The sequence below is a fragment of the Dermacentor silvarum genome, chromosome 1, assembly GCF_013339745.2.
Source record: "Dermacentor silvarum isolate Dsil-2018 chromosome 1, BIME_Dsil_1.4, whole genome shotgun sequence".
Classification (NCBI taxonomy): Eukaryota; Metazoa; Arthropoda; class Arachnida; order Ixodida; family Ixodidae; genus Dermacentor; species Dermacentor silvarum.
In genome coordinates, this window is record NC_051154.1 from 31,812,139 (window position 1) to 31,823,091 (window position 10,953).

Below are 10,953 nucleotides of genomic sequence, written 5' to 3' on the forward strand. Positions count from 1 at the left end.
ATCGCCGATTCTCAGAATGCTTAGCTGCGGGTCTGAGACATCCACAAACAGAGGGATCGGCCATGCTACTGCGATGTCTGTGTAGCGCTCATTTTGTCACTTTTTGAGATTATGGAGACTGTCCAGAGTTTGCGAGGTGCGAAGACCGCAAAAAGCCGAGCAGACGTCACCACGGAGCAAGCACCGGACCAATGGCGAACCGCGCTGCAGTCACGTTGTGGGCACAACCAATTGGAGTCTCTGGAACGACCTTCAATCATCTGCTTTTTGTGCACTTGTTTCTGCACGGAGGAGGTAGCTGAAGCAGCATATTTGAAGACAGAGAAATGCGCTTTCTGACGAGACCAAGACGATGGGGCTTGGCTGCGCCATTCCAGAGATATTGTGGCTTGAAAAATGCTATTTTATCATGATTTCCACAAAATTTTTCGCCACCTTGGCTGATACAACAAATGTTTTTAGAGCACTTCTATATGGTTTTCAGTGATGATATTTAGGAATTAGATAGAAAAGGGGTTATAGAAATTGAAAATGTGATTTTCATAAAAATCAAATTTTTTTGGCCATTTTTCGTGATGCGAAAGCTGCATCTCCCTTAAAGGGGTCCTGAGTCACCCCTCAGCCTTGGCGAAAAAACAGTCAGCGGATAGCATACGCAGCTGTGAGCATTTCAGCCAAGTTTTGCAGTCGTGCGTGGCGTGTGGACCTCGCAAGCAGAGCACAAAGTTATCTTTCTCTCAAGCGCTCTCTTTTCAACAGAAGCGTGCTCCTCACTCTGGACGCTTTATTTCGTAATATAGCAGATTCCAATACACGACTACAATTAGCCAATAGCCGATGTCAATCAAGAAGGGTGTTTGAATCAGTGTGCTTCTTCCTATTGTTACGGTGTACATAACAGGCTGAAGTAAGCAAAAATCTGCTTTCAATTTCGGTAATAATCACATACTTCCGCAAGACGCTTGGCCGCTCACGTAGGAATCAAGCTTTGGCCACCCTGCTTATCGGTGTCGTAGCTGTCAGGTCATGCTAATTTTGACTAGTTTTGAACGCTCAACTAGCCTCAAACCACCTGTAACTTAAGGTCAGACCACACATACACTTGCCAGCGTGCACTCACTCCTGGTTCTGAAGGCGGAGCGTTGTGGGCATGCCCCGCTCCGCCGTAGCCTTCGCAGTGCAAGGCACAGAAGCACCGCTCAGGACGTGTTTGATTGCCAATAACTCCGCTTCTGCTGAACGTATTGAAGTACTTTTTTCGTCAAAGTATTTCTGAAGTAGCCTATTTTAACTTCAAATGCATTTCTCCACTTCAATAAAAAATGGTTTGCAACTTGCAAGCTCCTTTACATGTGCACCTAAATTTAATTACACAAGCACTTCTGCATCCTGGGCCCATCAAAGTGCAGCCAGGAATCAAACCATCTTTGTGCTTAGCTGCAGAATGCCAGAGCTACTAAGTCACTTCGGCATTCAGTCCCTTGGTGCCAAACATTTGATGCATCAAAAACATGCACAGGAGTAAATGCAGAGCAGGTCCCTGCACTTTCATGTTCCCACCTGCCCCTAATAATAAATGGAGGAAGAATTTTGTACCAGTATACAGCAAGATCCTGTAATAACCGAATCAGTCCTTTATTAATTAATTAATTTTTTAATTATTTTCAATTACAGGGTCAAACAAGTGTTTACACATTGTCTAAACATAACAAACATTGTGACGATGGGTCAAGTTTATTTACAGGATGGGAGATGACAGCTCAAGGTAGGCCATCTATGGAGACGCTCGCAGTAGTCTAACTTGATCCCCTTCTTCTACCATCCATTTACACGTTTCATTCCCCGTTCGCAGACGATGCCTACAGGGCTAGTCAATCAGAGGATTGATGGTGGTGAGGCTCGAGGCGCATGACTCGAGTCAACTGTGTCTTGCTCGAACGGCAACCAGTACTTGTGAGATGAGAGATTACGTATGTAACATCGATGAGGTGGTCAAGAATGACAAACTAAGCGGGCCAAGACCTTCTGGCACAAACTGCGCCCGCAAAGCGCCGTCCAGAGCCACAGAAGGTCACCTTTAGCGTAAGAAACGTGTTGATGGCGGGTGTCGTAGCACATCTTTGAGTGCGGTTAGGATGCCAGAGTGTGTAGGCGAGCGATACGTTGAGCCTCTTCTGCACGGGATAGAGACTCGGAAACCGTGGTATCCACATCCAGTGTAAAAGGAAGAATAGTGTCAAGATAGCAGCGAGGGGAGCGAGCATAGACCAGACAGAATGGAGGGTACCCAGTGGCTGTACTAAATGCTCGACATGCAGCTCGATACTGTAGCATGTTCAAACCACAGAACCACATTAGTCCGTGAGCATCAAGAGCTTCGTTGTAATGGATGTCGTCTTAATAGAGTGTATCATATATGTCAAAGCATTGTACTACCTAGTATTGTATCCTATACTTAAATTCTTTTTCTTAATAAAGTTTATGTGAAAATGTGGTTGTAAGCATGTTGTGAAGACACATGCCTACACAAAAAGCATGTGAGGAGATGAAAGACATCCAAGATTTTCAGCACCACCAGTCAAATGCCAATGCTTCAGCCACAAGGCCAAGAGTTAATGTTTGATTGGAAATAAGCAAGTGATGAACAACAGCAACAGTTGGTGAATGACTGCAGACATTCCAACCAGAGCCACTAGGTACAGTGCAAATACAAATACAGTAAGCATTGGTGAGAATCAAAGAAAACAGAGGCAATGTCAACGTCAGTGGCATGTCATTGTGAGTGCCATTATTTTCAAAACATTTCTAAAATTCCCTCACACTCACAACTATGGAATAAGTATGGGTTAGCGTAAGTGCACTCAAAAGTGTGCCAACCTATGATACAGATATGTCCACAATGTGTCTGAAAAAGAATGCCTTACGTCAGAACATGTCTAATGCAAATGTACGTACGACCAACAGTCATCACAAGACATCTGTAGACCTAAATAAACAAAAATAAACCCAAGAACTTAGACCTCACAAATGAAGCTCACCTGCCGATGACTTTACAATTGGGAGACAGAATGCTACAAGAGCAGGCACTGCTGGGTGTGTAAGTGGAGCATCAGCTGCAGCCATGATGCTGCTGCCAGTCAGGATGTTGCAGATAGCCTTCTGAGCAAACTTGCGCAGCTAGTTGGAAAACAAACAAAAATTACTGGATAAATAAAATCTATTCAAGCCATACCATCATACAAGGTTACAATAAGAAAACAATTCAGCTACAAGAATCCTGACTGAAGTGGACAAAACACAGTGAAGGCATTGTAATAAATTCCTCAAGCAGTTGTTTCAAATACAGTCGAATCCGTATATATCAAACCCACATATAATGTATTATTGAGTATATCAAACAGCAGTAAAATCCCCTTGAAAATTTTTGCATAAAATTTTTATTTAATATAATGAATAAAATATCGTACTTTTTTGTGATCCCCTTCAGATTCGATATGTCCGGGTCCGACTGTAATACCTGTGTGCGACACCCGCCTTAAGCAGTTTTACGTTGATGAACAAGGTCATCAGTTCGGTACAATGGTACACAAATTACAAATGTTCGCTGCCAAAAGTGCACATAAGACTGCAATGTAGGCAAGTCTGATTGCTTAATATTAACAATGTTGATTTAGAGAAGGCAGACTGCAGAAAGTATACAGTTCCTCGTTCTTACCTTAGGCCTGCTGTGGACAATGTATGGAAACATGAAGCTGAAAACTTGCAGTGTAGACGACTCACTCCAAGTGGCCAGATCCAACGTCTTCAAGCAGGAACTCAGCAAGCACAGCAGCTGAACAGAATATGAAAATAATACTTTACGCTCTTGACTAAAGACATAGAATAAAATTAATGCAACCTATGTGCACCATTGCACCAGATAGCTGCTACTATTTACTAAATGAATTTAAAAGCAAGAAGCAAGCTCATGCTGTGTGCTCAATGAATGTGTGCCTACATCGCCACCCGCCACAACTTACAAAAGGGGAACTGCAAAGAAAAAATTGTCATTCAGCCAAATGTTAGCACGAGGCTACAAAGGAATCCCCCATACAAGTTTCTCGAACTTTCCTCCACCTTGCAGTCTTTGGCAGAACTAATTTGCCATATTCAAGGTCCCAGTGCCTCGAGTTGTGGATTAATCCGTACTCGCTCTGCGATCTGCTAGCCTCCTGGTTAGCTCAGATGGTAGAGCGACCGTCCCAGAAAGGTATTGCTCCCGGCTTCAAATCCCGGACCAGGTCAAATGTTTCTTAATAGAGTGTATCATGTATGTCAAAGCATTGTACTACCTAGTATTGTATCCTATACTTAAAATTCTTTTTCTTAATAAAGTTTATGTGAAAATGTGACTGCGAGGCTTTCTTTCTGAGAAACCAGTATGGATTTCCTTCGTGGCTTCGTGCTACAGTTCGGGTGGATGACAATTTTTCCCTTTCTTGCACTTTCCTTAACCTTGTCTTCCATAAAACTAATAAGCAACAATGACAGAGGTAATCTGGAATAGTGTTATGTGCGTTGGGGAAGTTAAAGGTGTGAACGACACGTTCCCTAATGTTTTTATTTCTGAAAAAAATATTCTTGAATGACTCCAGTTGAGATGCTTGGAAACTTTACAGCAAGCTAGTATGCAGTTAACACAAGCCAATGAGGACCGCAACAGGCTTGGGAGGGAGTGCTTCTGGGAGGCTTGGGCCCCCTACACATAGTGGGCACAAGCTCCTGCACATCCCAATACGAGTAAAACCCTGAGAAAACAATACGTAATTGGACAATTCAAATATGAACAGTGAAATAAATGTGTGGTTGACATAGGTTAAGAAAACAGTGCTCCATTTTCACCTCCAAGTGGCAGTTACACCATGCAAGACAACATTGAGATTAATCACATTCTTCAGCCTCAACCCCAACATCCCTTGGCGGTTCACAGCTCAATCAGTTCATTAACATTTTTATCTAAGCAACAAGGAAAAGCACTGCACAAAGACAGCTATGAAAGCACACAGCATGTTCAGCTAACACTTGCACTGGCATAACCACAACGTCAATAAAGACAACCTTCCGACACCCTGACGCAGTCATTTAGTGTACGTACATTTCGAAGCAGCATGACCTGTGTGGATTGCGCGTACGATTGCATGAAGTTGATGCACATTGTTGTTATCCAGGAAAATTTCTTCCTAAGTACTGCAGCAGGCACCCTACAAGAATAAATAAATCAGCAAGAATTGCATTATATAATTAACAAAAACAATAAGTTAACCCACATACCTCTTAGCAAAAATTGCGAGTAAAGCAGCAGCTGAAGTCCTTGAAATATCAGCCTCAACAGCCTCCAGGGTTGTCATCAGAACAGCAAAGTACTCGGTGTCAGTCTGCTGACCACCCTTCGACTTTATGATTTCAGTTGATGCATTGTACATGGCTAACATTTCTTTGTGCAGTGGCGATGTGGGGTCCCATTTGTGAAGCAATCTGTAATTAGCAGAGCAGAGGAAAAGTGAGCATGAAAATGCAGGAACAAAAATTAATGTATATAATTTAAGACCTTTGCAATCTTTACAAGAGTTTGTGAATGTTGCAGTTTACATTTTGCCTCACGCTGTATGTGTTGGCATAACTGCCACACATTTAATGACAACCTATGATGTACAGAATACCACTTCGAAATTTGGGACAGTGAGGTCGCCTATACTATAGAACTACGACCCATCGATGTAAAACGTCTACGTAAGTACCATCTGCCTCTGGCCACCACCATGGCGATCATTACATTAACAAGACATTTGCAAATAGTGGTGGGCACTGAAATTCCAGCCAAGGGGATGCTCTTGGGTAAGAGAATTTTGGTGAATACAAGCCCAGATGCAATAGCTGCAAGCATAAAAAGTCAGCAGTCTCATCAAGAAAGAACAAAAAAGACACAGGTTTTTCTTTTTTCTAAGACTTGAGAAAGTAAAATGGACGTTAGCAAGAAAACAAAACAATACCCTATTATTTCGTATAAATAAATGGACATTCACAACTCTCAGAGAAAGTGCCATGATGATGAAATGCATTTTTAAAGCCTTTAAAGGGACACTGAAGGCAAATATAGATTAGTGCTCGAGAATCTCTACGGCGTCAATATTATCGCGAACAGAGCCTTAGTAATCGAGAAATTCAGGTAAATGCAGGTCACGATTAGAGACTCCCCCAGGTCATTCAAGTACTTGCCAATGACGAAGGCACTCCTCATTTAAATTTTGTCACTAGTACTCAACCACTCGTTATAAGAACAGCACTGTATTGCATTATAAGATGAAAGAAGAATGCCACTTGTCCAGTTCTATTTCATTTTTTAGAAAAAATAACTCATTGACCCTTGACAACGACACGGTCGCTCGAAAAGTTTCATTTTTGCTCGACTCTGCTCCGTCCGCGTTTTTTTCGTTTCAGTAAGCTTCGTTATCGCGTAGTGCTGTGCTGGTTTTGCTGGCTCGCGAAACTCACACAAAGTAGCAAAGAATTCCACTTCCATGTGATGTCGCGGGATGCCAAAACGGTCCCCACCACTTGACCAAAAGCAGCTGCAGTGGCGAATCCACCGCTCTGTCTTGGCTCGGTTTCTCCATGGCTGCGCGTTCACTTGTTGTGCAAAAACCGTACCGCCGTCTGTCAGGCAGTTTTATTCACCGACGGCAGCAAAGGGCGGTGATGGCGTATGCAGCGTCACCATTCCCCGGTTAGGTGGCAGGAGATTTGAATTGCGATGGAGATATTCGGACCCTTCAGATGCAAACCAAGTCTCTTCTTGGCACAAAACAAGCCTTGCAAGGTTTCTGGAATTGTATTTAAGCGGTCCACGTCAACTTAGTATTTGTCTTTAGTGTCCCTTTAAAGGCTTAAATGCACAATCAAATCAGAAACTGTAATTGACAGACAGCAGCAGAGCAACAAGTGCTACCCAAAGAAGGTAGCATTGCTAAACTTTACAACATGACCAATGTGAACAAACAAATCAGCATCAGAGAAACATATGAAAAAACGAATCCACTTGCTTGTTCATGGTTAAAATAGAGCCAAGCGTCCAGTCTGATTCAGCTGTGTGATTGCTTTCAGTTTCAGCAATGCTGAGTCGATCCTGTGCATCGTTTGGCCCAACCGAAGAAGTTTCATCATGCGCACAACCATTGTGCTGCTGAAGTTGCTCCACTGTCAGCGTTCCGCCACCTTGAATGCATAAGAACAGGCAACAACTTCAGTAAAGGGGAAATGTGCATGAGCAAACACGCCTGCACAGCAATAAAACATTTACAGAAATGAACACGAAAAAAAAATATTCAAGATCATTACAACAGCTAAAGGCACACTCAAGAAACAGTGATGCAAAGAGCAAGTTTATACTTTCAAAGTAGCAAACAGTCCCCTTTTGCCACAATAAGAGCCTTGGCAAACCAGGAGACTGGTGGTCCTTCAGATTTTTAATTTCTGAAGCAGTTTCCTTTGTTACTACAGATCGTGGCAACAACTGGTCAAGGCTGGATATGAGGATTACTAAAATGCATTCCAAAATGAAAACAACCTAGCAACCTTGCATACTTTTGCCCCAGAAGAGAAGCTATCAGCAAGGAGACCATGAAATATGATAGCACCATGCTGTCACAGCCTTCAATCTGAATTGTCTGCACTAATAAGTCAATCTTATGCCACACAGTAAACCACACTGATGAGAACAATCGTATAATGGATCCTGCACAATTAAATTCATGCCCATAAGAAAATTACACAAATAAAAATAAACTTTTCAGGTAATAATGTAGCATCTATGATTAATAATTTCAGATGTATGTGTAACAATTCCTCCTACTTTTTTGCTTGAAGGCATTTCCATTAAGTGGTGCTTCACATGGACAGCATTACATATACTACCCCATCGCACATAGATAAATAGAAAGGAAAAAAAGATCGATGTACAAAATACCAATTTCATAATATGACACTTTAAACGAAGGACGTTTCATCATGGTGTGATATGATCTTCAGAGTAACCTACACAGCTGCCTCTACTGCAACCATGTCAAGCTGGCACAAGTGTGCAAATAATCAGCTGGTTTCGAACACTGTCAGACAGCAATACAAATACAAGGCACACAGCCAGAATTCGGAGGTATAAACGAAGTACCTTTTCCAAAAAAAAAAAAAAAAGGAAACAGTAACTTGAAAGCTAAGGGCACTATAAAAGAAGTGTTGCTGTTAGCATACTACTTTTACAAAAGCTGGAATCGCATTCACTGCCTACGATAACTATTCCCAGGCCCACACAAAGATTTTGGAGTGTATAATCAAATATACGCACATACATCTGAATTATAGGAAACTATTAACAGGCATTTCAGCCCAGGCAGTTACGACCACCGATTTTCGCACTACACTTAACTCGCACAATTGCATCGCAGCAATTTCATTTACATCCTCCCAACCAGCAATGCTTCGCGAGAACTCAAGTGTCCACATGCACACTGACATCGCTGGTAAAAGCAGGCATGCTAGAAAGCAGAGGCAGCTCTAAGGAGGAAGACTTTTCACCATGGAATGCCAACTGACGTTCAGATAGCTGAGGCTGGCTACTACACGAAGCTCAAGTGTTTCAAAACGCACAATCTCTTCATATCAACTTTCACGTGCTTGCAGTTGAAAGGACAGCGTGGAGTACTGTGTCCTCAGTAATTTCCTGGTGCATTCACTGCAGTGATGCATAGGTGTGTCAGATGTGTCAACTTTTCAACACTGGTTTCGCGAAGAAGCTAAAAGCAGCATTCATGTGTTGTGGTGCAGCCTTGCTGCTCCTGTCGATCATTATGTATGCACATAGTGTGTGCCGTGTTTGGGGCTGAAAAGAGCACTTGTGCTACTTGTCTTCTAGCTGTCTTCTATAAGTTACACATGAAGCCATGCACGTACGGCACAAATGTAGGACAAGTTGCATCAGGACTAAAATATTTGGCTATTTTACGTTCTCCCCTAAGGAGGGCAGTACAGACATACACAGCAGTGGGGACCCCTGCTTCAAGCCAGCAAATCTGTCATATGAAGCTGCACCACATTTGTTCGGGACAAAATTTCTGCAGGGCGGCCATCAGCACAGCCCAACCCTATTCTTATAGTCTTGAAATGACTGGATTCGAAGGGCAGCACGGCCTATTTTGAGCAAGGTTCATAATACCAGCAGGCATGACCCAGGGACAAGTCAATGTCCGGATACAAGAATTGCAAGGACCTGTCTTCTGACACCTCGCATGTGATCAAATCTTGGCAGCAACTCTTGCAACATTTTCTTTATTTCAGATTCTTCATCCTTAGGCTAAGTACAGGAAGTAACAAAGATGACAGCCAGAGGAAAAGTGAGAGTGCTCCTTTTTGCACTGTGATATGTGAAGCAAATTACGTGCAAAGTGTCAGCCGCCAAAAGTGAGGCGACACCAAGAAACTCAAGACGCGGTACACCAAATACGGCTTCGTCTACTGCATCGGCTTGTTCTGCGCTAAAGTTTACGTCGGGCACATGGGAAGGCGCGCTAACAGACAAGAACAGGGAGCACTGGGGAACATGTCTGTTCCCCAGTGGTCCGTTGTATTTCCTTTGCAGGAACTGCTCGTGCAAAGTCAAATTTCATGGCACAATGTCTTAAGGAAGAAGAAAACAGGCAATTCATGCAAAATCATAGAAGCTATGGCCACTCAACCTCGGCAGGGTTTACGTCAGCGTTCCTACGATGCATCTATCATCAAAGGCGCATCTATCAGCTACTTATCCACGCACCACGCATGGCGGACAGACAAGAGGAAACGTTTCACCCATAGTGACCTTTCCAAACGCATATCCCTTTATGATTAAAAAAAATATATGTTAGCCCAGCATTGAACCCTCGTCCACTTTGTGCTTTGGTTTTGTCTCTAGCCAGCTGGCGAAAAATCCTGGCAGCGACACTGCACGACACAGACAGTGGGCACGCTGCACGGTTTGCCTACGCTGTCAATCTGCACAGATCGTCGTGCAGAATGCTAGCTATCACAAGACGTCCATGCACACAGAATCGCAGCGCACGTCCATCACACTGATATTTTCCAAAGTTACTTGACAAGTAAAGCTTGCTGATGGAGAAACTAACCATATACACAAAAAACACGTGTCCGGCATACCAACCTTTGGATGGGAACGCTCCGAAGCCGAACACCTTGCTCTTCGCTTCATCACGAAATTTCCGTTGATTCGGGTTGGCGCTACTGCTCTGACCTTTGCGAATTCGGTTAGTTTTTGTTCTTACAGTCAAGGGCTTTTTAAAGCCCTTGGTACTACCTTTTTTACCCGACATCGTGAACGCACGTGCCCCGTGTGCCCCTTCCCACCGCTTTAGAGACGCAAAAGGCAATCGCAAGTTCGCAACACGGGCTGAGTGGATTGGCTTGAATATTCTAGTGTGAAGCAAAAGAGCCGACACAAGTACGAAACGCTATTGGCTGCCTGCATTATTATCTAAAACCTTGACCTTACCTTTGAATTATAATTGCTGAAATAAATTGCATTTCATGATCCTGATTGCTGATGCTAAACTATTGCCATAATTTGATGTTTAAGCTTAAACCACATCCATACAGATCTCAAAGGCCATGCTCTTATTTGTGTTCTCTCTATCTTTCTCTCACTGTCACAGTTAAGGTACCCGCCGACTGGTAATACCATGGGTGAGACATAAGGATTGTGTTGGGCAATAAAAATTAGTAAAATAAAAATAATTAAAATAATAAACTAAGCCCTGCCTGCTGCACCATGGGTGAGACAGTAACAAATTTTTCGTCATGCTTCCTTTCCCTTTTTTTTTCTCTCTCTCTCTCTTTTGACAATGCAAAAAGAACAAATCTACGCTCCAGTGC

General features: G+C 42.9%; 1 protein-coding gene across 1 annotated transcript in view; it reads right to left on the reverse strand.

Moving 5' to 3' along the window:
- LOC119459257 (RRP12-like protein) overlaps positions 1–10,449 on the reverse strand; it is a 56,015-nt gene extending 45,566 nt beyond the window's left edge. The window contains exons 1-6 of the mRNA XM_037721076.2: positions 10,226–10,449; positions 7,080–7,251; positions 5,311–5,514; positions 5,135–5,240; positions 3,716–3,832; positions 3,039–3,177 (exon numbers count right to left, since the gene is read on the reverse strand). Of these exons, the coding sequence (XP_037577004.1) occupies positions 3,039–3,177; positions 3,716–3,832; positions 5,135–5,240; positions 5,311–5,514; positions 7,080–7,251; positions 10,226–10,394 (907 nt within the window). The 5' untranslated portion in view covers positions 10,395–10,449. The remainder of the gene's footprint in view (positions 1–3,038; positions 3,178–3,715; positions 3,833–5,134; positions 5,241–5,310; positions 5,515–7,079; positions 7,252–10,225) is intronic.
- Between the last annotated feature and the right edge of the window lie 504 nt (positions 10,450–10,953).